Source organism: Phacochoerus africanus, chromosome 4, assembly GCF_016906955.1.
Source record: "Phacochoerus africanus isolate WHEZ1 chromosome 4, ROS_Pafr_v1, whole genome shotgun sequence".
NCBI lineage: Eukaryota > Metazoa > Chordata > Mammalia > Artiodactyla > Suidae > Phacochoerus > Phacochoerus africanus.
Window position 1 is genome coordinate 43,634,937 of NC_062547.1, and position 27,389 is coordinate 43,662,325.

At 46.0% G+C, this 27,389-nt stretch overlaps 1 protein-coding gene across 8 annotated transcripts in view; it reads left to right on the forward strand.

The window, feature by feature from the left end:
* The window catches only part of PLEKHA7 (pleckstrin homology domain containing A7), a 229,023-nt gene that overhangs the window by 74,465 nt on the left and 127,169 nt on the right, over positions 1 to 27,389 (forward strand). The window contains exon 1 of one of the 8 annotated variants that reach the window (XM_047776204.1): positions 8,603 to 8,954. The exons of the other annotated variants lie outside the window; for them this stretch is intronic. Coding sequence (XP_047632160.1) covers positions 8,872 to 8,954 — 83 coding nt within the window. The 5' untranslated portion in view covers positions 8,603 to 8,871. Of the gene's footprint in view, positions 1 to 8,602; positions 8,955 to 27,389 lie in introns of those variants that run through there. 8 annotated transcript variants of the gene reach the window in all.

Below are 27,389 nucleotides of genomic sequence, written 5' to 3' on the forward strand. Positions count from 1 at the left end.
GGTGAGGAGTCATGTGGTGGTGAGGTACCTCTGATTACATCTGCAGCCCTGACCTCTCCCCAGACTGCAGACGGCCACAGCTCGCAGCCTTCCGGACGCCTCCACTGGGATGTCTAATAGACACCTCAGACCTAACATGTGCAAAGCTGAGTTCTTGTTTGATTTTAATGCCTCCCCTTTCCTTTGATTTGATCTTCCCTGGGCTTAACCATTTCGGGAAACTGGCATCTCTTCCATTGTTCAATCCCAAAACTTGGGAGTTGGAGTTTTCTTGTGATGCAGTAGATTAGGGATCCAGCCTTGTCACTGCAGCAGTTTGGATTGCTTCTTTGGTGCAGGTTCGATCCCTGGCCTGGGAACATCTGCATGCCACTGACAAGGCCCCACCCCCCCCAAAAAAAGAGATCGTACATGTACAGTTCTTAGGACAGTTCTGAGCACATAATTTAGCAAAAAGGAAATGTTAGGTTTTTGTTTATTGTCCCCAACCCCCGGCCATCCTCCAAATAGCACCTATAAAAGTCTTTTTCTGAGTTCCCGTCGTGGCACAGTGGTTAACAAATCCGACTAGGTTTTGGGTTCGATCCCTGGCCTTGCTCAGTGGGTTAACGATCCTGCGTTGCCGTGAGCTGTGGTGTAGGTCGAAGACGCAGCTCGGATCCTGCGTTGCTGTGGCTGTGGCTGTGGCCAGTGGCTGTAGCTCTGATTTGACCCCTAGCCTGGGAACTTCCATAGGCAGTGGATATAGCCCTAGAAGGCAAACAACATACATACAAAAACAAACAAACAAAAAACCCAAAAAACCCCACCCACCCCAAACACATATCTAAAACCTCATTCAAAGGCTTGGGTGAGGAGTTCCCATTATGGCTCATGGAAACAAATCTGACTAGCATCCATGAGGACAGAGGTTCTATCTCTGGCCTTGCTCAGTGGGTTAAGGATCTGGCATTGCCATGAGTTGTGGTGTAGGTTGCAGACATGGCTCAAATCCTGCATTGCTATGGCTGAGGTGTAGGCTAGCAGCTACAGCTACGATTAGACCCCTAGCCTGGGAACCTCCATATGCCGCGGGAGTGGCCCTAAAAAAGACAAAAAAAAAAAAGTTTTTCATGCGTCTTCCACGGCACAAAATTTTCTTTTAAACCCATCCACGGCTTCCTACTGCATTTGGAAGAGAATCTAAACTCCCACTAAATATTACATAGCCTCATAAGCTTCACTATCTGACTCCCCAGTTTCCTCTTTTATCGTCATCCCACTGGTCACTGACTTCTAGCCTCACAGCCCTTCCTTCCCAGGAATGCACTTAGTTTGTTCCCACCTGGTCTCTTACCTAAATTGCTCTTCATTTAAATGCGACGTCTTAGGCCTTCCCTGATATCAGATGCTTTCCTGAACCACCATTTCACTCTGTCACATCACTGTTTTATTTTCTTCATAGCATTTCAATTTCTGAAATTATTTATTTGCTTGTATGTTATTTGTATTTTCGTCCCTCTGTCTCTTTGGTGTCTACTGTATTTCCTGTGCTCACAACACCTAACTTATAAAAGGCCCCAATAAATGTTTATCCATAGATTAAATAATGGTCATTGCTGTTTATTTAGTATCTACTACGCCCTCCACCCTTTGACAATTTTGTTATACCTCCCTCATAACAGTATTAAGGGGATAGATATTTTTAAACCCATTTTAGAGGTGAGGAAATAGAATGGCTCAGAGAAGAAAAAACTTATCCAGGGCCACCCAGCTGCAAGTGAGTGAGCCCAAGTTTTTAACTCAGGTCTGTCTGAGTCCATGTAGTTTTTAGGTGGTAACACTAGTGAATTCAGAGATTTCATACCTGGCTTATGCATAGAAGTTGAGACTAGACAGGTATAAAAATTTCAGTATCCTCATCTTTTAAAAAAGATAACTGTTTTAGGGAGTTCCCCTCATGGTGCAGTGGAAACGAATCCAACTAGGAAGCATGAGGTTGCAGGTTTGATCCCTGGCCTCGCTCAGTGGGTTAATGATCTGGTGTTGCCATGAGCTGTGGTGTAGGTTGCAGATGCGGCTTGGATCTGGTGTTGCCATGACTGTGGCATAGGTCGGCAGCTGTAGCTCCAATTGGACCCCAGCACGGGAATCTCCATATGCCATGGGAACAGCCCTAAAAAAAAAAATAAAATAAAAAAAAGGAAAAAAAAAAGATAACTGTTTTAGAGCACTTCCTATGTGCTTAGTGATTCTTTATATTTTCTTTGTTTCTGCCATTCTTCATCACACTTTAGTTTTGTTGTGAGTTTTGTAAGATGCATCAATTGGATTCATTCAGCATTGATTACAAATTGATTCAAGCCCACTTGGGCGCTGCCTCCTAGATGGTAGTGGGGAGACAGGAGTGTTGGACTCTTCCTGGCCTTTTAGCTTCAGATTTCAGTGTGGGCTCCAGACCACAAAAAGCTGAATCACCCAGGTTGTTTGCAGATTCTTGGGCTCACTCTAGATTTGTGGTATGAGAGTCTCTAGGGGTAGACCCCTGGAATTTGCTTTTTTACAATCAACCAAGGTTATTGAGGGTTCACATTCACAGTATGTTGAGGTTCCTGGGCCAGGGATTGAACCCATGCCACAGCAGTAACAATACTAGGTCCTTGACCTGTTAAGCCACCAGGGAACGCCCCAACTGAGGCTCTTTTGATAAAATGAATGTACAAAGATCACTGGTCACAGATATGTGTTCTAACTAATTAGGAGTTTTGTAATTTGGTTTAGTCCATGATTTTTAAAAGATTTGTTAAGCTCTGTATATACTTACTAATTATTCATTTTAGCAAAAGTCATTTGCGTGGCTTTTTGTTCTGACCATGGAGCAAGTAGGCTTTCTCCTTCTTAATGACTCTTTGTCTTCAAGTCCCCAGTCCAAGTTGGCTACCTTGGTTAGTATGTCAGTGTTTCCCACTTAGATGAAGCAGGGTTCCTCATGTCTGTCCCTGTGCTGTTGCCTGGCTGTGGGGGTAGGCAGATAGGAGGCTGGTCTCTTCTCAAGGGGGCTGGATAGTTGTACAAGAGCAGATATTCTCATACAGTTGAGCCCATTAAAATTATGTTTTAAAATCAAGTTCATTCTTATCACTTCCTTTCCAGAAACAGTTCCGGAATAATCAAAATTTCCAGCTCTTGATGTCTGTGCTTTCCTCCCCTCTGTTTACTCTCTAAACAAAGGCCCCATGTTTTAATAGATGCCATAACAGTAAAATTAGCTTTATTAGACTCTAGGTGGATTTAAAATGTAACCTAATAGGAGCTCTGTCTGGCTTGGAAATCATGTGCTTTACTTTGAGCAGAGAATGCGGTTGGTTGCTGTGCCTGGTAGAGGATTGAATGATGATTGAATTAAAGAAGCCAAATAACATAAACATCTTTCGCCTTTAGATGCTGCCTTTATGGTAGTTGGCTATAGTGTTTTGAGAAACCTGGGCCTCCAGCTTGGATTTTTTTTTTTCTTTTTCCTTTTAGGACTACACCCACGGCATATGGACATTCCCAGGCTGGGGATCGAATTGGAGCTATAGCTGCCGGCCTATACCACAGCCATGGCAACATGGGGTCCGAGCTTTGTCTGCAACCTACACCACAGCTCACAGCAACACTGGATCCCCAACCCACTGAGCAAGGCCAGGGATCGAACCCACATCCTCATGGATGCTAATTGGTTTTATTTCCACTGTGCCACAATGGAAACTCCTCAGCTTGGATTTTTAATCCCACTTCCTTCTGTCCTTGATATAAGAGTTCCTGGAAATTCCCATTTTAGCTCAGTGATTAACGAACCCAACTAGTATCCATGAGGACGTGGGTACGATCCCTGGCCTTGCTCAGTGGGTTAAGGATCCAGTGTTGCCGTGAGCTGTGGTGTAGGTCGCAGACGCAGCTCGGATCCCATGTTGCTCTGGCTGTGGCGTAGGCCAGCAGGCTACAGCTCTGATTCAACCCTAGCTTGGGAACCTCCATATGCCATGGGGGTGGCCCTGAAAAGACAAAAAAAAAAAAAAAAAAAGAGTTCCTGAGTTTTGCCATAAGAGAAAGTCTTGTTTCCCATTTCACTCCCTCATCAGGTTTGTGAACACTTTTGGTTCTCAGAAAGCTTGAAATGTGATGCAAATTGCAGTTTACCACCCTTGGGACAAAGAACCCACAACTAGTCAGCTTCTTCGCCCTCCAAAAGTCCTAGCATACAGTTCCATTAAATAATAACATGCTACATTGAAGTAGTATTTTCTACCTTGTCCTAATGCTTTTATAGCCACCCCTTCAAACAAAAAAACTATAGAGTCTTTACTACTTTTAACAGGGGAAACTGAGGCATAGATAATTAAACCAATTACTGGCTGAGCCCAGTCTGATTCATGGCCTGTGCTTTTTCTGCTGGTTCTTGACAGTGTGCTTGGTGGCACCATCAGGTCTGGGAAAAGCAGGCTGAACAGTTTTTGGTCCTCAGGACCTGGAGGTGTATGTCATATTTGTTTTCAGCTTATTAAGAACCTAGAATGTTTGGTGAGTTTCAGGGTAGGAGATCCATTAGCAGATGATCATGGCTGCTTCCTTTTGGACCCTTTAGTCTAAGCTTCTAAGCATTATTATAAGCATAGCCCAGGAGGTAAATGTAAAAATAATTTTCTTGCCAGTTTTTCCTACATGGTATCCTAGCGACGATGTACTGTCGTCCTTGGGCGTTGGGGCACCAACTGGGGCAGTATCAGAGCTTGCAGAAAGAAGGGCTGCGAAAGGCATGATCAGAGTCACCCCTTTTAAAGTCAAGACTTAGCTTCTTTTTATCTTTCGGAGGGTTTCTAACCCACTTGTTTTTAAGTAGCATTTCACTTTCTGATTACCAAGGTAATACATGTTTATTTACAGACAACTTGGAAAACACAGAAAATCTGAAGGAAGGAAATAGAATCAACTATAATTCCAATATTGTTAACATTTTGGTAAATATCTCTCAGTAGTCTTTTTTCTTCTTCTGAACTGTCATACAGTGATTAGACACTGTATAAAGTATAAAGGAAAAAAATCTCATAAAGTCAAGATTACCCTAAACCACCATGGACAGTAATTTTTATGCACTCTAACGTCTGGAAACTACTGAGCTAGACTCAAGGAAAGAACAGCTGAAAAAGCTAGGTGAAATGGAACCTCTGGGGGAAAACTATTCTACCTTTAAGATTACTATCAAATCCCTAATGGTGAGTGGATAGCAGTAGAGAATTGAGCCAGGTTCCTGCCTACCTGCAAGGTTTATTCTATGCTGTTTAAATATTAAGGTTCTCTAACTTTCATATGGGTTAATAGATTTACTAGTGAGGGTGACAAGCCATAGTGGCATCATGTTTTGGTCCAAAGGCTAGGTTTTGAATCAACCAGTAAGAAAAATGAACACAGTGTAATTTTATCATAGGTGCTTACCACCACCATCATCCCCCTCCAACCTGTACACACATGCTTGCACACACAGGGATCATTTGTCTTGTAATCTTTGTTTTGTTTTATTCAACAGTAAATATTCTATATATCAGTTTTTTTGGTTTTTTTTGTCTTTTGCCTTTTTAGGGCCACGCATATGGGGGTTCCCAGGCTAGGGGTCCTGTTGGAGCTGTAGCTGCCAGCCTACGACAGCAATGCAGGATCCAAGCTGTGTCTGCGACTTAAACCACGGCTCATGGCAAGGCAAGATCCTTAACCCACTGATCGAGGCCAGGGATCAAACCCACAACCTCATGGATACTAGTTGGGTTCATTAAACACTGAGCCACAGTGGGAACTCCTTTATATATCAGTTTTAAAGTTGCATATATTCAGTGGCAAAAATGTACCAGGGTTTACTAACCAATCATTTGTTGTTATGAAGATGATGATGTGAACATCCTTGTGGATAAATCTTTGTGTTCATCTATAATTATATCTTGAGGATAAATTCGTAGATCTGGAATCGATGGTTCAAAGGATACATACATTTTTAGGGCTTTTAAATCATACAGCTGATTTGTCCACAGGAACATTATATGCGTCCTTAAAAGTGTCTGTTTCCCAGCATCACTGGAAATTATCATTCAGAACAGTCTTCCACAGCATGCCTTTTGGATGACCCATGGCTTCTGTTCATTGCCTGGCCAATTTATCCTGGAAAGAATAAAAGAAATGAGGGTAGAGATAAGTGCTTATGGTCAGACTCATGTGGGAAGGATGGGGACAGATAACAGGAAAAGGGTGAGCTTGGAGACCATTTTTTTTTCTTTTTTGGATGCTCTCCAGCATATGGAGTTCTTGGGTCAGGGATCAGATCCGAGCTGTAGTTGGCAGTCTGTGCCACAGCTGAGGCAACACTGGATCCTTAACCCACTGTTCCAAGCTGGGGATTGAACCTGCATCCCAGCATTTCCGAGATGCCACTGATCTTGTTGCGCCACAGCAGGAACTCCTTTAATTAAAAAAAAAAATTTTTTTTGGCCACTCCTGTGGCATGTGGAAGTTTCAGGGCCAGGGAATCCAACCCTCACCAGAGCAGTGAACCAAGCTAACGTGACAATGCTGGATCCTTAACACCACAAGGGAATTCCTGGAGACCATTTCTTTATTCCTACTTCCAAGTTAACGTCAGCAGACATCTTTTAATGCTGTATACTTAAAGGGGCACATACAGTTTTTCCAGTTTTTCTTTCTTCTTTTTATAGCTGCACCTGCCGCATATGGAAGTTTCCCAGTCAGGGGTTGAATGGGAGCTGCGGCTGGGGTCTACACCACAGGTGTAGTAACAATGGATCTGTGTGCAGCATAGGTCACAGATGTAGCTCAGATCTGGCGTTGCTGTGGCTGTGGCGTAGGCCAGCATCTGTGGCTGGGATTCAGCCCCTAGCCTGGGAACTTCCATGTGCCATAGGTATGGCCCTAAGAAGAAAAAACAAAGGAAAAAACCAAAAGGGAATAGGGGAGTATGGGTTTGAAAAAAATAAATGTAGAAACACTGTTCTAACCAAAACCTCATTTTATTTGTTTATTTATTTATTTTTTTAAGTTTTGTTTTTTTTTTTTTGCTTTTTAGGGCTGCAAGTGAGGCATATGGAAGTTCCCAGGGTAGGGGTCCAGTCGGAGCTGCAGCTGCCAGCCTATGCCACAGCCACAGCAACTGGGATCCAAGCTTTGTCTGCAACCTACACCACAGCTCACGGCAACACTGGATTCTTAACTCACGAGCGAGGCCAGGGATTGAACCCACATCCTCATGAATACTAGTTGGGTTTGTAACCTGCTGAGCCACAGCGGGAACTCCCAAACCCTCATTTTAGGTGGAGAAATTGAAACCAAAGAGTAGAAGGGATTTCTTTAGAGCCACATAGCAAATTGATGATGGAGTTGGAGCTAGAAGTAAAAGCTCCCAACTGCCAGTTTAGAGCTCAATGATGGGAAAGATAGCCTGGTTCAGGGGGAGAAGAGAAAGCAGACATAAGGGCCTCTTTGAACTCTCTTCCAGGGCCTGTGAACTGCTTCATGCCCCTCCTGGACAAAGGCCCATGTGTCTCCAGCAAGTTCATGTCTGCTTATCTTCACCTTTGAATGGAGGCAATCTTTTTTTTTTTTTGGACTGTTCCCAGGGCATATAGAAGTTCCCAGGCCAGGGATTAAACCCATGCAGCAGCTGTGATCCTTAACCTACTAGGCCGCAAGGGAACTTTCTCCACCTGTGAATGGGAATGAACCTAACCCGTGTCTTTGCCTGAACTTTCCCTCCCCCAGGATAACTTCTCTTCATACTTCAGCAGCTCAAATGTCACTTCCTCAGGGAAGCCTTTCCTGACTGCCAATATTGTTTAGGGTTCCCAGGTGCGTTCTTGTAGCACCTCTTACCTTTAATACGCTTGTCACAATTATAATTACCTTTCTTTGTTTTTAATCTCTCCCTCCCTGACTATATACGCTATGACTGTAGAGCTCTATGAGGGCAGGAACGTTGTTTATGTTGCTCCTGGCATATACTAAGCCTTAATAAATGCTTAAATGTTTGACTATTTGGATGGATGTTAATGAGTGAATTAGAAGTGTGTGTGGGCTGCTGGGTGGTGCTGTTTCTGATTGCCTGCAGGAGCTTGCCAGGAGAGCTGTCCCTTATTGCCAAGGGCATTGAGAGAAGAGAAAAAGAAAGGAGACCCAGTTGAGGCTGCAGGTATAGCAACAAGCCAGAGGATAAGGTCAGCTTCTTTGGGTGCCCATAGCAGCCTCCTGGGTGATGGGGTCAGCAACCACATCCAACCAAGAATTCATTCCTGGCTTGGCAGAACCAGCCCTGGCAATTTAGTAGGGGGTGGTTAGAGGGAAGCCTCCCTCAGTCATTCTGGGGAAGAGGATTCAAGGTCAGGACTTCCTGGTGGGGAGAGGACAGCAACCCGGATCACCTGCAACCTGGTCTTCACAGTTGATGGGCGCGCTAGCAGCAAGGGCTGTAGGGTCTGCTGGTGGTTGGCTAGGCGCCAGAGCAGCGCGGCTGTTAGGCTGCAGGTCCTGCCCCCTCCGCGGGTTTCCCTCCCCCTCTTCCGTCTCCCTGCCCACTCCTGCTTGCAGCATCATCTGCAAGGAGAGAAATGTGCGGCTCGGACGCGCAGTCCTCGCGAAGCAGTGGCACCTAGGGCGCGCTCTGGACCGCCGGGGTCTGCCGTCTGGCGCTGCGCCACGTGCTTTGATCCGAGCTGATGTCAAGTGGGTGTGGGCTTTTAGGGAAGGCCGGGCGAGGACAAGGAGGGCGCGAGATGCGCCGCGGGCGCGCTGAGGCCCCAGCGCGCTCCGCAACCCAGCGCTGCTGACCGTGGCCAGTCCCGGCTCCCGGAGTGGCTCATGGAACCAAGGCGCTGCCCGTCCGGGCACGCGTGCCCCGCCGCCCTGGGGGGCTTGCGGGGGACGCTGCCGGGAGCCTGCAGGTATGTCCGCACACCGTAACTTTCGGGGGGCTGCGGGTAGTTGGGCCGGCAGGGCGCAATGTGCACGGGCTGTATTTGGGGGGTGTTTTTGTGCCTGGGAGCCGGCGTGACGTGAGCCGGTTGGTTCTCGGCCGGCCATCCGCGTGGGAGCCGCAGCTCGCCACTGGAGTTTCAGCGAGAGAATTCATTGAGCCGGCGATTGGCTTTGGGTTACTCATCGGGAAGGGCGCCGAGGGAGCTGCCTTCTTTTGAGAATTGGTTTCCAAGTACAGCCAGCATTCATGGTAACAGGATTATCTCTCAGCGCGGCGTCTCGAAATCGGCTGTTTGGGGGCACCGGTCGTTGGGAGTGCGGGGGAGGGGAAGTGGGCAAAGGCGACCTCGCCACCAGTTCCGCCCCGCGCGTCGGCCCCTCCCCCCACCCTTTCTAGCCGGGGGTCGGCTAAGTGGGAGGTAAGGGGTCAGCCTCTCGCCTTTGACAGATCTGGTTTCAGACACACCTTCCCGGAGGAATGCGGAGGCTTTGTTCCAGGCGCCGGTCCCAGCCTGGAGCCTAGAAGCCTATGGGCATGGGGCCGGGACTCCCGTGTCATTACTCATCTTTTATGGCAACGCTGGCGAGCTCCCGGGTAGGCAAGTTAATTATTAATGTGTTTAGGCTGGAGGGAGGGGATCTGGAAATGAGATTGGTGGGTCGCAGGTTTTTCTTTCCCTTTTTTGGCGTTGGCAGTCAAGGTTTAAGCTCAGGCTACTGCATCCCATTTCCTGAGAAGGATGCTGGCATTCCCCCAGTCACCAGGACCCTGCAGAAGAAAACCATTTTCGCCTTCTGTGGGACTACCCTGAGGGCAGAAAGGGAGAAGCTCTATGTTTTTATCTACTTTGGAACCCGCCTATCTATACCTTTCCTCCTTTACCTTCGGAAACCACCCCTTTTCCTACCACCTGCCCCAGGGCAGCTTCTAGATGAAGCTTCCAGGCCAGGTGTGTGAGACTGAGTTCTCAGCTGGCAGGCAGTCTGAAAAGCATTCTGAAAAGCGCTGCCCTGTCCCGGCCCCAGAGCCTGGAAACCTCGGCAGATTCAACAAGTGCCCTGGGGTGTATTTTCAGGCCCCAGCTCTGTAGGACTCTGGGCTAAGGCAAAAGTGCCTCCCAGGTGGTCACCTGACCTGCCTCTCCCAGTTCCCTCAGCGCCAAGAGGAAGGAGGAGGTCAAGGTGGGGAAGAGCTGAGGGCGGAGTTTGCACTCTCTGGTTTCAGTTTCCCTCCCCAAAGGCTGGGAGAAGGTGGATTCTCAGACTGGTAGTGTCACTAGGTGTGTGCTGTGTGAGCTGTGTGCTGTGTGTGCTGTGCTGTGTGTTGTGTGGAAGGGCCCAGCCTTAAATGGAGGGCTGTGGATAGGTCTTGGCTTTAAGGGATTGGGCTAGTAGGAGGCCTGGGATTTTGCGCCAGCTGGGGCCTGAGAAGAGTTGCCCAACTCAGCCCTCCTGGCAGGTGCTGTGCCTTAGAGACTTGGGACACCGCTCTTTCTTTGACAGATTGTGGTAATGGATTCAGCCTTGTAAACTAAAGGGTTGGCAGATCTGTGATGAGAAGAGCATGTCTTGAAAGTTGGCACTCTTGGGGTGCAACAGGGGGCTGGACTTATTGGGGGGGTTGTGGGAGGGGCGATATGTTTATAGGGGTGAGGAGTGCAGGGAGGAAGAATTTAACAATGACCATAGGCTGTGCATTGTATCAGAGCAGTTCTCTGAGACAGGCCGTTGCAGTCCCCACATCTCCTCTTCGGTTTTCTATCCCCTCCTTCAGTGGCTTGGCTTACTGGGTTCCTCCTGGGCTGGACTGTTCTGATGGCTGCCCAGGGACACATAGTCCCCATCTCAGCCCAAGCTTCCAGAGAGGAGATGAGTGAAGAAGGGCTTGGCTGGAGAAAGGCTGCTGATTCTCACCCTGCGTTATTGGGGGGTCCATGCCACCTGTCACACTGGGTTTGTGGTATGTACATTCACTCAGTGGCGCCCCTCCCCCAATACTCATGCTTTTAGAGTGCCACCTTCTCCCGCAGTGCCCTGAGCTGCTGTTGATCTGCTGTCACTCTGTGAGGTGAGGATTTGGAGATGGTCCCGATTTAAGAACAGTTTTTTTTCTATGGGAAGTCTGCCCAAGGCTGCCATTTAATGTCTGCTCACTTGCAGCCTGCTGGTCATGGCTGAATATGCATTAATAATGGCCTGGCCACTGCCTGGGGAAGCTACTCAAGTTGATTCTGTAAGGTCTCTGGGGGTTCTGTGACGTGAACAGGGGTTGTGAGGTTGTGGGAAAGTGAGGCCGTTGTTAGAAAGGCTGTGGGATTGTGGGGTGAACCGGAGGGGTTCAGCATCGCTATGAGTGGTAGGGTCAGAGGACTGAGCAGGGCTGGTTTAGAGATTCCCCATGTGTCCATGCTGGGCACAACGGGCTCTGGTGAATCCAGCATCAGCTGAGGCCTCTGTCCTGGGGCCTGACTGCCCCTGACACCGGGTTAAAGGGGCAGCCTGGCTCTGTACATCAGCTCTTGGACTTCTCCTTTCCCTCTTTTTTTTTTTTTTTTCCGTCTTTTTAGGGTCACACTGTGGCATATGGAGGTTCCCAGGCTAGGGATCGAATCGGAATTATAACCGCCAGCCTACACCACAGCCACAGACAGCAAGATGGGATCTGAGCTGAATCTGCCACCTATACCACAGCTCATGGCAATGCTGGATCTTTAACCCTCGGAGCGAGGCCAGGGATCGAACCTGCGTCCTCATGGATGCTAGTCAGATTCGTTTCCGCTGAGCCCCAACAGGAACTCCTCCGTTCCCTCTTAACAGAGGTGCTGGGTTTAATGGTGACTGTTACTGTATTTCTCTGGCAGGGGGCCTCTTCTTGGGATTGGCATCAGGAGAAGGTACCCAGGCTAAGATAGAAGTTCTCTGAAAGTTTGTTCTGAATCATGCAAGATCAAGAGGAGAAACTGAATAAAGACCCTGCCAGCCTTTGCTGTCTTGGTTTGCAGAAGCACTAAATTCCTTCCACTGGGTTTTACTGTCTCTGGTGAAGAGAAGAGAGGCTAGTTGTTCCAGGCCTAGGCCCTGTGGGTATCCAGGTGGGGGGAGAGGGATTGATGAGGAGTAAATTGAAATGGTTTGTGGCACTTTCTCTGCCTAATTGGGTTCAAATTTAGTCTCTGCTGTTTATTAGCTCTGACCCTGGGCCTCTCTGAGTCTATTTCTTTGCCTGTTAAATAGAGATAAGGGTACCTCTCTTCACCTCCTCCCCCTAGCAGGATAATTGTGAGGATTATACAAGGTGTTTATATAGGATTGAACGCAGCTCTTGTTAATTGGTAGCTTAAAAAAATTTTTTTTTTTTTTTAATGAAAGGTAACTAGAGGATCCTTGGAGCAGCAGCCGAGACAGTTGTTTTATTATATAAAAGATGAGAATGTCAGAAGTGCCATTTTGTGCCCACCCCAGAGGCCATACCTAGGCTCCTAGGGTCAGATGTGAGAACTGTCCTGGAAGTTTTTTCTGACCTTCACATTAAGCCTGTTTTCTAGTGTCTGACTATTCGAAGAGGCCTTGGAGACTGGTGAGTTCCTGATTGTAGGCACAGTACCGTTTGAGCTGGAAAGGTAGCATGCTCAAATTCTTGGTAATGGGACCATCTCTGGTTCAGCCATGATTATGGACTGTTAGTCCTAAGAACAACCAGACACCTGGCACTTTTTATCTGTGTGATTCTGAGCAAGTCCTTTTATCTCTTTGAGCTATTGTCCTGTGAGAGTAATAAAATCTACCTCTCAGTTCTTGGGATCAAATGGAATAGTATATGCAAAACTAAGGCAGCATTGGAGTTCCCGTTGTGGCGCAGTGGTTACCGAATCCGACTAGGAACAATGAGGTTGCAGGTTCGATCCCTGGCCTTGCTCAGTGGGTTAAGGATCTGGCATTGCTGTGAGCTGTGGTGTAGGTTGCAGACTCGGCTCGGATCCTGCGTTGCTGTGGCTCTGGTGTAGGCTGGTGACTACAGCTCTGATTTGACCCCTAGCCTGGGAATCTCCATATGCCGCGGGAGCGGCCCTAGAAAAGGCAAAAAGACAAAAAAAACCCACAAAAAAAAACAAAAAAACTAAGGCAGCATGCAAATAATTACTGATGGCTTACTGTGTACCATACACTGTTCTAAGTGCTTTCACATATTATCTCATTTAATTCTCACAACAATTTATGATGCAGTTAATTATCACCTACATTTTACTGACAGGGAAGTTGACTCAGGAATTAAAATTGCTATGTGACTGACCCCCTGTGGAAATTATGCATCTGAAGAACTCTGCCTCCCAGAATAGGAATAAACCAGGAGGCAGTTTCTGCAAATACATTTGCTTACTGTTTTCCTTCCATCCTCCTAGTCTAACATCCCAAGCTAATTCTGGATATGTTTGTAAAATGAGCAAAAGAGGTTCGTATTGGTCATTTTGGTTTTTTGGTACCCTTTTCTGGTCCCATCTGTCTTTCATTGATAGGCTCTCTGGGGCTTCTAGATACAGCACCTTCTTGGCTGTTATTTATTTTTTGGCTGTGCCCGTGGCATGCAGGAATTTCTAGGTCAGGGACTGAACCTACGGCACAGCTGTAACCAGAGCCGTAGCAATGACAATGCTGGATCCTTAACCTGCTGAACCATGAGGGAACGCCTTGGCTCTCACTTTTAAATATCATTTGTGTGGGACTGTAACCCTCCTGTGCTCACTCGTTTAATGGTTGCTGGTGGATCAAAGATAGTTGATATTAGCATAGTAATGCAAGATATATAAAAGGGATTATACATCAGCTTGCTTCAATGCAGGGCAGCACTTAGGTCCTAAGGATCAGTTATGTCTCCTGACTTGAATGTAAATTCATGTACATATGAAAGGTTTGTGGATAAAAGAAACAAAAGGAGGAAGAGAAAGAAGTTGCCAGTTTGATTTTAGGCAGAGGAAATGTTTGGTGTAGAGTCTTAACTCCATTAGGCTTGGAGTTTTCAAGGTCCCATCCTTCTGATGGTTCTGGTTAGCTATTTTGCCTCTTCCTCTCTGCTACAGACCTTCTGCCAGCGAGCCCTTAGTCTGAAGTTTTAATGTATTGTGGGGGAAAAAGGGAAGAAAGAAACAAAACACCCTATGAAATTAAGGATTCACGGCTGGTGGCATTTCAAACACGGGTGGTGCTCATTAACAGCAGTGATGATCACAGCCTGAAATTCCTTCTCAGTACTTTTTTGTAGCAGGTTTATGGGGTAAGAAAAAGGCTGCAGCTTTGCGGGTTATTCTTTCTTTTTACGACAAGTATAACGTGTATGGAGGTTTGACAAATAAAGGTCTGGTTAGAAATAGAAAGTGAAAAGCAACTGGTGGGACCCAGGCACGCACAGGAGATTCCAGGGCTCTCAGCGGAGATTTTCACTGCCCTAACCTGGGTGACCTAGTTCCCACAGCAGCCTGGTGATGTCAGAGTGGTATTGTTTCTGTCATTTTACTGGAAAGTGGAATGACTTGCCCGAGGTCAGGTAGCCAGATATGAAATGCTGGGGAGTGGACCCCAGGTCTCTGACTTTCTGACTCAGAGGCAGTCAGTCTCATTTATCCTTGTAACAATTTTAGTGATTTTTCCTACTGTGGACATATGATGGAACATATGGGATGTTATATAGGGAGATAAAGCAGGGAGTCATGGCTCAAGCACCAGAGTCAGACATTGTTTACATTTTGGTGAATTTTTAAAGACTCCTTTTAGCAAGAGGGTCATTTTTGACAGGGAAGAATGCTTGTTGTTTATCTATCTCTGTGCATATCCCGTTTCCTGTCTGGGAGCAAATACTCTTTCTGTAAGCTTTGATTCCCTACAAATCCAGGCCAGATTTTTATTTTAGTGAAACACTGTGCTAGGCACAGTGAGGGGAGAGAAAGATAAGCAAGGCCTTTCTGCCTTTAGAGTGCTTACAATGAAGTGGGAAAGACGGGTGTGTACTCAGCAGATTAGTCCAGGCAAAATAGTAATAGCAAACAGTAACTGTGTCCACTTCTGTTCCAGGTGCTTTAGATAAGTAATTCCCAGTCAGCCTTGCTAGGGAGGTATTACCCATTTTACAGTTGTAGAAAAACTATGAGGTTAAATGGCCTGCCAAAGGTAATAAAGCTAACAACCATCCAAGCTGAGATTCAGATCCAGGTTGTCCCATTATAAGACCAAGTGCTCTCTCGTTTGAAAAATCCCTTAAAAGAGAAGCAAAAAGTCAGTCTTTTGAGATGAGGGAAGGTATGGCATATACCTCTTTGTCATTCCCTCTCGTTCTTTTCTTCTGTCATCTTTTAAGATGAATGATTCTAATTATGTTGAATGATAGTCATTACTTTTTTCAAAAATCCCCTGCACGGATTCTCTTGTTTATATGGATCACTTAGTAATAAATCTCATAGTCTCAGAACTGAAAGGAAATGGAAAGATTGTCTAGATCATTCGCTTTCTTTTCTTTCTTTCTTTTTTTTTTTGTCTTCTTGCCTTTTCTAGGGCTGCTCCCTCGGCATATGGAGGTTCCCAGGCTAGGGGTTGAATCGGAGCTGTAGCCACCGGCCTATGCCAGAGCCACAGCAACGCAGGATCCGAGCCGCGTCTGCAACCTACACCACAGCTCACAGCAATGCCAGATCCTTAACCCACTGAGCAAGGGCAGGGATGGAACCCGCAACCTCATGGTTCCTAGTCGAATTCGTTAACCACTGAGCCACGACGGGAACTCCGATCATTCGCTTTATTTTCTTATTTGGGGGAAACTGAGTCTCAGAGAAGGGACCTGACATGGGCATACCTAATAGTTGTTAGTTGAGTCAGGACCAGAACTCAGGTTTTTTTCACTAGGGTTTCCCAAAATGTAACAGGATATGAAATAACACCAGGCTGGATATTTTAAATTTTAATGGTTTTATACATGAGTATATGATTTTTTCACTTGAAATATAGCCAGAATATTAAACTCATCATTTGGCAGCTGCTGTTGCTTAGGATGTGTCTAAAATCTTGGCTGTCTGTTTAAAGAAAAATAGACAAGGTTGGACAGGGAGGTGGCAGAATCATGGAGGTGGGGTGTGGATAACATTAGGGAAACAGTGCACATACACCAAGTTGTACTCAATGAGAGGATTTACTTGCCCTGCCAACTTTATTCTTTCAGGAGCAGGAAGGAGGGGTCCAGACCCTGATGAAAACATATTGCCTGCTGGGCATTTTACCGGTGGGTCAGTGTTAATGGGCTTGTTGTGTGTGTCTTGTATATTGAGAAAGCTCAGAGAGGTTGATTAACAAGACCTTGGTCACACAGGGTAGAATGGAGAGTCAGGGTTCAGATCCCAGCTTGGGCTCCTTCCAATGCCCCTTCTGGACCAGCCTGCCCTTGTCATCAGGAGTTCTGACACTTTCTTGTTCAGGTACCAGCCTCAAGTGGAAGTGAATGTGATTGGATTTCTGCTGTAGCCTGCAATTTAAAGCTTGATTTTGACAGAATTTCAAAGAATGTGCTGTATTTATAATATGTGGCATTTATCAAATCTGACTCATGCTGGTAAGTGATAAAACCCTTATCCTGCTGCCTTTTGGCTTCTGTATACATTGTGATGATGCTGTGTGGATTGTGAGCTCCAGGAAGACATAGATTGTGCCTTCAGTCTATCTAAAGGGCAATTACCAAATGATTTTGGAGACTGATTCATCTATCCATACTTTCAGAGTTCAAAGAATCAACCAGTGTATTTTTACCTAGTGTGGAGGTATATGGACCACTTCCATGTTAGCTGAAGAGACCCAGAGTTGCAGGTTATGGAGAGAAGGCCCCCTTTGGGAGATTTTAACTAGAACAGAGGTTCTAGGCTTTGGGTCCCTCCTAAACCAGCTGAGAAGGTTCTACTTCTCAGTGGTTTAGTACCACGTAGAGTGTGGTTTCTTGCACAGGACAGGTGGTCACTGCCCATCTGCTATGCAATAAGAGCTATGATAGGGATGGAATTCCTTGGTAGCTCCTTAGGTTAAGGATCTGGCATTGCCACTGCTGTGACTTGGGCCACTGCTGTGGCATAGACTCGATCCCTGGCCTGGGAATTTCCACATGCCACAGGTATGGCCAAGGGGGGAAAAAAAAAAAAAGCTGAGATTGTGAGGTAGGCTGAGTGATGGCCCCCCTTCCCCAAATATGTCTGTGTTGTGATCCCCAGAACCTGTCAGTGTTACTTTATGTGGTCAGAGAGATTTTGCAGGTGTAATTGGGAAGTGAGGAATGGGGAAATTATGCTGGATTATCTGAGTGAGCCCAGTGTAATCAGAAGGGTCCTTATAGATGACGGTCAGAGTGAAGAGAAGGAAGTGTGCTGACAGTAGTAGAGGTTGGAGTGAGCAAGGAATATAGAAGCTGAAAAAGGCAAGGAATTCATTCTCCAGAAGGAATGCAGCCCTATTGACACTTTGATTTTAGCCCAGTGAAACTGATTTTGGACTTCTGACCTTCAGAACTACAGTATGGTAAATGTGTGTTGTTTTAAGCTGCTAAATTTGTGATCATCTGTTACAGCAGCAGTAGGAAACCAATACAGATGAGTACTGAAGAGCAGAAAATGAATATACCACTCGCAGTCCTTGCCTGCTTTCAGTGGCTGTCAGTGCAGTGGGGGAGACAGGCAATTACAGAGCCAGTTTTGATAATAGTAGTGAATATCCTTATAGGGTTGTAAATTCAGGAATCTGTCGGAGATAAGGAAATTCAGCTTTGGGAGTAAGGGAGGACTTCCAGGATGAGCTGATTTCAGAGGTGCTACTTAAGGACAGTTAGAGTTAGAGGATGAAGGGGGCCAGAGAGGAGCCCTTATGAAGAAAGACGAGCATATTCAAGGTCATCTCAGTAAGATCTGAAAACTAGGTGAAGGCTATTGGCCAGGCCTTGCAAGGCAGAGCTGGTTTCACCTGAGCTGATATAGGCACACATGGCCCTGTTTTCAGACTAAAGCCTTGCATAGTGGAAGCAGTTCTAAGAGGGAAAAGTCCTGGAGTTCTCTTGTGGTGTGATGGGTGAAGGATCTGGCCATGTCACTGGCTTGGTTCGCATCTGTGGCGCGGATTTGATCCCTGGCCATGAAACTTCCATATGCCATGGGTATGGCCAAAAGAAAAAAGAAAAGTCCTAATGCTATACCATCCATGTTGGGTGCTGACACCATCTCAGGCACCTGCTGTCTCTTTCACATATATTTCCCCATGTAATCCTTGCAACTAGTATGAGAGGTAGGGACTATTATTTTCTTCATGTTGCAATTTGAGGAAATTTTAGGTTAAGTAATGGACCGAGGGCCACATAGCTTATCAGTAGTGGGGCTGAGATGTGAATCCAGGCCTTAGGGCTTTAGAATCCTTATTCTTAGTATTCTCCTCTGTGGTGGAAAGATCACTGGTTAGCAGTCAGAGGACCTGAGTTCTAGTGCTTGCTGTGCTTCTTACTAGACTTAGGTCAGTCTACTCTCTAACCTCACTTTTCTCATCTGTAAAAAGGGATGAGACGCCTACCTGCTTCAGAGATGTTGTGAGCCTAAAGGAGATCCTGAAGGAATGTGCTTTTGCTGCAAACTCCCCTCCTCTCTCCAGTTTCAGACCTCCAGAGAGGGCCTTGTTTGCCCTGTCTTGAAGTCATCCTTAGAGGTCATGAGGCAGGTCATGAAGACTGGCCACAATGGATCACGGATATGTCCACATGGGGCTAGTGTGTTTGCATCCGTGGGTGGTGATAGAGATAGCAAGTGGGCAAGAGATATATAGTGGCCTTGTCTCCAGGTATGGAGAGCTGGAATGGAAGTCTGGAAGGAAGAGGTGTTGTCTGCGTTGTGTTCCCTGCCAAGATGCTAATGCCAGAGGTGACGGAGGGGGAAACTTTCCTAACTTGGAAGTTAGATGAGCAGCATGTAGTGATTTGAGGCAAGTCCGTGTGAGTTTTGAAGGCTTCGTCTCTTCATGTGTAAAATGGGGCTAGTGTGTCCTACTCTGCAAAGCATATGAAAGCATCCTACCCAGTTCCTGATATTTAGCGGACATTCCATAAATAGTGACAGTCTCTAAAACTGGCAGTTCGAGACTTCTCAGGGTTAATCCAATAAATTCCCATTCTTTGCAGGATTCTACTTCTCTCCCTTCCCTTTCAGACTCCACTTAGGCACATTGTAATTCGATGTGAAGGGAGTTCTGGCCACAGAATGAGAGACCCAGGAGTCTTTGGTGTGGGGCGGGGGCGGAGGGAGGGGGCAGGAGACCCTGTGCTTCCCAGCAGGAAAGAGTGACGAATGGTTTTCAGGTGGCTGCAGTGGGTCGGCTGAGCCATTTTTGAAGCGAGAATATGTTCATCTTGCCAAGGACAAGATTGAGTGTCACCGTTTTGCTTTCTGGGAATAATGGCTGTGCAGATGAAGCAGATTTATGGCGCTGAGGTACATCAAGGAATAGACTGCTTTTTTTTTTTTTTCCTGAATGTCTACATTTGCTGATTGTTAAGGTAATGCTTATTTTAGAATATTCAGAAAGTATTTTCCAAAAAAATAAAATTATTTCCACACCCACAGATGATGACTGCTAACATTTTAGTGTATTTCCCTTCCTTCTTTTTTGAAATGCACATATCCTTTTTTTTGGAAAATACACAGTTTCATATGATTTATTCACTGAACATTATATCATGTGCATTTCCCATATTATTACATATTCCTTAGAAACATCTTTATTTGCTACAGAATAGTCTGTTGGGTGCACGGACCATAATTTTCTTAATCATTCCCCATTCAATAGTTGGACATTTAGATTGTGACTACTGAATTACCTAAGTACATATTTTCCCCTAAAATATGTAAAAATATTTGACTTTTTCTTTTTCTTTTTTTTAACCATCTTCTTAGATTCCTAGAACCGGAATTCCTAGACCAGAGAATAAGTACATTTAAAAATACAGAGTTCCCTTTATGGCGCAGGGGAAACGAATCTGACTAGTACCCATGAGGAAGCGTGTTTGATGCCTGGCCTCGCTCAGTGGGTTAAGGATCCCGTGTTGCTGTGGTGCAGGCTGGCAGCTGTTGCTCCGATTCAACCCCTAGCCTGGGAACCTCCATATGCTGCAAGTGCAGCTGTAAAAAGCAAAAAAAAAAAAAAAAAAGCCTATTGGTGGGGATTATCAGACAGTTCTGTTCACCTTAGATTTAAAGCAAAAAGGCTATGGCCTGTTATGTGGCTGTGGGCCGGCTGGGTGTGGTCCCTGCTTCTGACCATTGTGCACAGGAGGAGGCTGCCTCCTCATCCCTCCCTTGCTTCCTGGCGGACAGTACAATCAGCCCCTTGTGGCAAACCAGTGTAATTTAAGTAATGGGTCAGCTTTTCCAGAGCTTCCCTCTCTGTCAGGAAGTTCATCTGTGAATCTAACCTAAATCTCGTTGTTGCATTTTAAATCCCCACCCACTGCCGGCTCCCCTCAGTGGAGAGGAGCAGAGCGGAGCTGAACACCTGCCCATTCACCTCTCTCCCCACTGCCTGACCACCTCGGCTCCAGCCACCAGCCTTATGTTACCCTGGAGGAAACTTGAGGGTCTCTGGCTACTGCTGTCTCGACTAGGAGGGCAGTCCCTGCATCGAGTGGCTGCCGATAACACCAGGTAGGGTTTCCAAACCCAAGAGTGCCCATGCCATGGAGGCCAGCATCCCCGGCCTCTCCCCATGCCCTCTGCAGAACTCGTGGGGACAATTAGCATTCAGAGTGGTGCTCTCCTATTGACACTGCGGGTCTATCAGATTCATTCTCTAGGAAAAAAGGAATGTGGCTTGAGCAGGGATTAATTGTGTTTCAGTCCCAAGTGCATTGGCCCAGTGATAAATGTGCAGTAAAGGAGGACGGCCAGCTGGGGGTGGGGGGACGTTTGAGGGCTTTCTGGTGATGGAAGAGCCCACTGTCAGTGTGAAAAGGCTTAGTCCCACCCTGGGCCTCCCACCTTTGGCATCAAGTAACTGCTGTGCCCACTGCCTAAACAGCCTTGGGCACCTTGGCCAGAGTCTTTTGTTGCGAGCTGACGGCTTTATTAGGAGGCAGTAGGATGTTAATTTGGAAGGGAAATGAATATAGCTGCAACTTCATGGGCAGCCAGAGGCCCCTTACGTCCCTCACTTGGCCTTTTGGAGCTGGCTGGCAATAGGCCAGCAGGGTGGACCATGTCAGGGAACAGACTGCGGATTCAGTCCTGCAGCACCTGTGGGAGTATCTGAGTGTGGCTGGAACCTGAAGTGTCCCAGGGCCTGGCCCAGGCGGGCTGACCTTCTTCAGCTCCTTCCCTCCCCTCCACGTCAGCACCAGGAGACCCTGCCTTAGGATGAACTGCTTGGGGTTCCAGCTTTACCTCCTCAGAAGGTCTGCACTCTGAAGATGAGATGCCTCATTTTCTATTTGCTCTGCCTTCCTTCAGTGCCTGGCACTTTGCTAGTGCTTGATTGAAATGAAACAAGCATTTATGAGGCAAAACCCATTGGTTTTATGCCCTCAGTAAAGAAGCTAGTTGTCTGCTCTTTAGCCTTTATTTAAAAATTCCATGTCGGGAGTTCCTGTTGTGGCCCAGTGGTAAGGAACCTGACTCGTATCCATGAGGATGCGGGTTTGATCCATGGCCTCACTCAGTGGGTTAATGATCTGGCATTGCTGTGAGCTGTGGTGTAGGTCGCTGACGCAGCTTGGATCTGGTGTTGCTGTGGCTCTGGCCTAGGCTGGCAGCTACAGCTCTGATTTGACCCCTAGCCTGGGAACTTCCCTATGGTGTGGCCATGGCCCTAAAAAGACCACCACCACCAACAAAATTCCATGTCAGATAGTTTTTCTTCCTTTTGAAGGGGAGGAGCTTTGCTTCTGCCTTACCTTATTATTATCCCACACTCACTTTGGGGCTGAATGTTACTAGTACGTTTACCTTGTTGGAGCCCAGTGTCCCCACTGTGAGACCTTAGCCGAGTGAATGCCATCCCCGGCTGCCTGTTGGAATCCCTTGGACAGTTTTTTTTTTTTTTTTTTTTTTAATATCGATGCCTAGGACCTAATGCCAGAGATTCTGATTTATTTTGTTTCTGCTGGCGCTCTGGCATCATCATGTAAAAAACATTCCACAGGTGATTCTGATGTTCAGAATTTTCCCAGGATAAGGAGTGAGACATTCATTCCTGCCATGTCCTGTCAGCAGGTTCCCTTTGTGGGAAGACATGTGTTAGAAGGCTGTGATATCCACAGCAGTAGGCTGCAATTTGCTAGCCATCTAAACAGATTCCCCTGGGGTGCTTGTTAAAAATTCAGAATCTCTGGAAATGGAACCTAGGAATTTGCATTTTAGCCAGAATTCCAGGCCATTATCAGGTACAGGAATGTTTGAGTATAACTTTTTTTTTTTTTAAGTTACTCCTTTTGTTTTAGAGGGGAAATGTGACACAGAATGGTTAAGTGACTTGCCCAGGATCATGCAGTGATTTAGGGCTGGAGCCAAGCCTGGAAGAACCTAAGCCAAGTCCAGAATGTTAATATCACCTCATCGTTGTCTAGAACATTGTTCTTTGAAAGCATAACCCATTTTTCTGCCCCTCTGGTTTGCTAAGATAGAAAGTGTCATCCATCATCTCTTTTGAACCAGATTACTTTTTTGCTGTGGGGAGCTGTCCTGTGCATTGTAGGCTGTTTAGCAGCATTTCTTGCTTCTGCTCCCTGAATGCCAGTAGCATCCTCTAGTTCTGACAATCAAAAAAGTCTCCAGGCATTACCAAATGTCCTTGGGGTTGGGTGGGGGGTGGCAAAACCACCCAACTGAGAGCTTTAGCAGCAGAAGCTGTGTGTCAGGGATGTTCCCTAATGGCATCCTACAACATTTATTTTTATATCAGAGGACTTCAGTTTTAAAATTTGCATAGCTGGCTTCTACCCGACTTGGCTACTGTGCTGGATTGCACACATTAATGATGTCACGCTAAATATAAGCTCTCTCCTCCTCTGTTTTGGCCTGCAGAGGAAAGGCATAAATAAGCTTGGAAAGACCTCTGAATCTGAACTCCAGTCTGCAGTTTGTCTGCCAGCCCTGCACTTCCTAGCTGTGGGATCTCGGGCAAGTCGCTTACCTTCTTGAGCCCCTTTCCTCATCTGAGTATGATAGAAAGAGATGTTTGTTTTGAATGAGAATTAAGTGACACCTTGAATGTGAAAGTGTTTATAAAACATTACTCATATATTAAGTGGTGATGATAAGATTCAGGTCTAATTACCAGCACTTGAGGTTTTCTCAAATTCAAAAGTGGGGAACTCAGCACAGCAATTCTAGACTTATATTTGGCCAAGTATATTACCCTTGTCTTCTTTCTGCCCATAAAGTTAATCTTCCCCTCCCTCAATTTAAATCTAATCTTCTTATTCTTGGTGGCCATTGGGATACCTCTTTTGGATCATTGTCTCTGCAAGGTTGGTTGTTTATTACCTGTGACTGACAAGAGCCAGTTTCTTATTATGGTGAGGTTTCAGAAGGGCTGTCAAATAATTTGTGAAAATCGAAACCAGTGCCACCTTCCTTTCCCTCATTGCCACCACCCAGAGAAGTGCATCGTAATTGGCACACAAGGCCTAAATGAAGCTGGTGAAGCCAGCATCATTCTGCAGAGTTGCATGCAGCATACAGATGAACTTGGAGATTAAAGGTCACCGAGCTGTTGGCACAGCAAAGCTCAGCTAATCCAGCACTTTATTTTGCAGACAAGGAAACTGAGCCCAGAGAAGGAACATGTCTGAGGTATCACAGGGGCAGCGTAAGATTGTGGCCCAAGGTTCCCAGGTGCCAACTGAGGCTGCTGTCTCGCGTGGTGAGGGGGAGGGGGCAGGCCTCACTCCATATCCAGGGTGCTTTGGCTGCCCTCTGTTTTACTTCATGTATTGTGATGGGTCTTGTGATGTCATCTCCTTCTGCTCAGTAGTTTATGGATGGAACTTCAAGAGTTCACATAGTACATGGCATGATTTTCACTAATTCCTATAGCAGGACATCTTGAGGGGAAAAGGCACCAGTTTCAGTGTGAACATATTAGAGAGGAAAATGCCCCTCTTGTTTCTGTGGTCACCTCAAACACCATCCCTTGGCTGTATGTTTTCTCCCACTATAATGTGCTTGTATATCACTGCTGATACTAATTGTTAGTATTATTAATACTTGCCGTTATTTATTGAGTGACTGTTGTATGCATGTGAAGTGTTTACCACAATGTAAATCTCGGTTGATCCACCCAGACTCTCTACTAAGAAGGTACTGTAACTGTCTCTGTTTTGTAAATGGGAAACAGGTTAAGGAACTTACTCAACCTCAAATCCTTCCAGTCAATGAAGCCTAAATAGTCTTGTTCCTGACCTATGGTTCTTGACTCCCATGCGGGCAGTTACTGGGAATCTCACCAGCCCTCTCCTCCTCTCCAGCCAAAGGCAAAATATTCAAGGACCTACTGTTTGTCAGATGGTCAGTTTGAACTTCCAGAGCTGTCCTGACTGGGTGTACTCAGCTCACTAGGTCACCACCTGCCTCCAGGCATTCCCTCTCAGGCTGTGCCAAGAGTCTAAATGAGAAGAGCTGTTCCTGACTTGGGAAACTAGAGGTCAGCTGACAAGGGAGGCACAGCCTTCAGAGACTAAGGCTTGGATTTTGGTGGGATAGATCCCTTCACCTTCTGGACCCTCATTTTGCTTGGCTGTAAAATAGAGGTGATTCCCTGTCTCACAAAATTTTTTTTTTTTTTGGCAGCATGTTAAATGAAACTCTTCAGTTGAAAGGGTTTATAAACTCTGGGTTTAGATGAGATTGTGCCTAATCCATCACCATCATAATTCCAGAGGAGGGTAGAATGGGAGTCTGAGGGAGAATGATCCAGGGACTGAAACACAGGGACACTGTGGGGAAGAAGCAGACTGAGCTCCCTTTGCCAGTTGTTTCAGAGGTCTTCTCACTCAGCCTTCCACCTTCATGCAGTATCAGTGCACCATGCGTAGATGTGTTTCTGCTTCCCTACCTGCTCTGGAGGGAGTGATCACAGGCATCAGTGGGGGACTAGCTGTTCCTGCAGGTCCGCTCTGCAGATACTCACCAGAGGGCCCCATCCTGCTGTTCCTTCCCTGGAGCAAAAAGGGCTGCTTGGGGGAACTTTAAAGGGAAATTGCTGGCAGATAATTTGGGTTATGATGACCTTGAGGAAAGCATAGAATGGAAAAAAGTTTTTTTCATCATGAAGGGAACATAAATACGTTACATCAAAAACTGGATAATAGAGAAGGAGCACACACTCATATTCATTTCACCTTGATCAATTTCTTCTGCATTTTTGTGTGTAGAGAAGGGATAGGTATACATAACATGGTACATATTTGACAGGGTATAAAGCAGTAAAAAATAAGGGTTTTTTGTGTTTTTTGTTTTGTTTTTTATCTTTTTTAGGGCCACACCTGTGGCACATGGAGGTTCCCAGGCTAGGGGTTCAATCAGAGCTGTAGCCGCCAGCCACAGCTGCAGCAACACCAGATCCCAGCTGAGTCTGCGACCTACACCACAGCTCACGGCAATGCCAGATCCTTAGCCCTCTGAGACCAGGGATTGAACCTGTGTCCTTATGGGTCCTAGTCAGACTCGTTTCCGCTGAGCCACGACAGGAACTCTGAAAAATGTCTTTTAATAGAACATGTTTGTAGTCATTTAATACGTATGATTTTGACTCAGTTAACATTACTTGATTTTCATATGTCTAAATAGCATGTCTTATTCGTCCCCATTTTAAAGATTTAAAAAAAAATTTTGCAGGCAATATATGCAAAATATATTTATACATTTTTTTTTGTCTTTTGTTGTTGTTGTTGTTGCTATTTCTTGGGCCGCTCCCGCAGCATATGGAGGTTCCCAGGCTAGGGGTTGAATCGGAGCTGTAGCCACCGGCCTACGCCAGAGCCACAGCAACGCAAGATCTGAGCCGCGTCTGCGACCTACACCACAGCTCACAGCAATGCTGGATCCTTAACCCACTGAGCAAGGGCAGGGACCGAACCCACAACCTCATGGTTCCTAGTCGGATTTGTTAACCACTGCGCCACAACGGGAACTCCTATACATTTTTATTCTTACATAAGTAGACAGCAGAATACCAAATTGGTAACAGTGGTGACATGTTACAGGTGACTTTAATTTTTATTTTTTATGCTTTTATTTCTGAATTTTCCATAATGAGCAGGAATATTCAGAGAAGTATGCAAAGGAGATACTGTCCATAACCTTAGAGTTAACATTTGGGCCTATTTTTATCACATATTAATTCTTTGCATCCTATAAACATAGCTGAGATTATATATTTTATCAGTGTGGATCCTGCTTGGTCTTCATTTAATATAAGCTTTTTTTTTTGCTTTTTGGCTTTTTTAAGGCTGCACCTCTGGCATATGGAGGTTCCCAGGCTAGGGGTCGAATCAGAGCTGTAGCCATCGGCCTACGCCACAGCCACAGCCATGTCAGATCCGAGCCTCGCCTGCGACCTGCACCATAGCTCAGGGCAATGCTGGATCCTCAACCCACTGAACGAGGCCAGGGATGGAACCTGCAACCTCATGGTTCCTAGTCTGATGTCTTTCTGCTGCACCACTATGGGAACTCCAATATAAGCATTTGTTAAGCTTAGATTCTTCAAAAACTTTGTTTTCATGGCTGTGCAGTATTCCATCAAGTAGAAACACTGTATTTTATTTAATCATTTCTTATAGTTGGATAGTTAGGTGACTTGCAGTTTTTACTGTTAAAATAATGCCATAATGAACAACTTAGGAAATAAACATTTAGAAGTGTCAACCCTGAAAAAAATCAGTTCAGAGCTTAGAGGAACTGTATTCCCAATGGATGGGTATGTAGCAGGCACTCAGCGGTTGCTTGTGCTTAGTGAACGACAGGAGAGGAGTGAAGGAGTAGTTCTATACATGATTTCAATAAGTGATAGCATGAATGAATAAAGAATGTTTTACAGCAGTGAAGTCTTGTAAGGAGGGACCGGGGGATGGACTGCAAAATCCAAACCTGTCACTCCCTGGTAGCTTCACGGTTTTGGGGAGGGTTCTGCAGTTTCAGCCATGCATGGTATTGAGGGAAGACAGTGATTTGCAAAATTCTGCAGTAGGAATATAGAGCTCACTCTGTCTGGTGTGAAGGATCAAATGGCACTGATGCTTTTCCAGTCTCAGGGAACATGGCAAGAGGGACAAAAGCCTAAAGACAGTTTGTTGTCTCTGTGCTGCCCAAGAGGCGGCTGCTGAAACCAAGTCAATTTGCAGAAGGCTGTGAGGG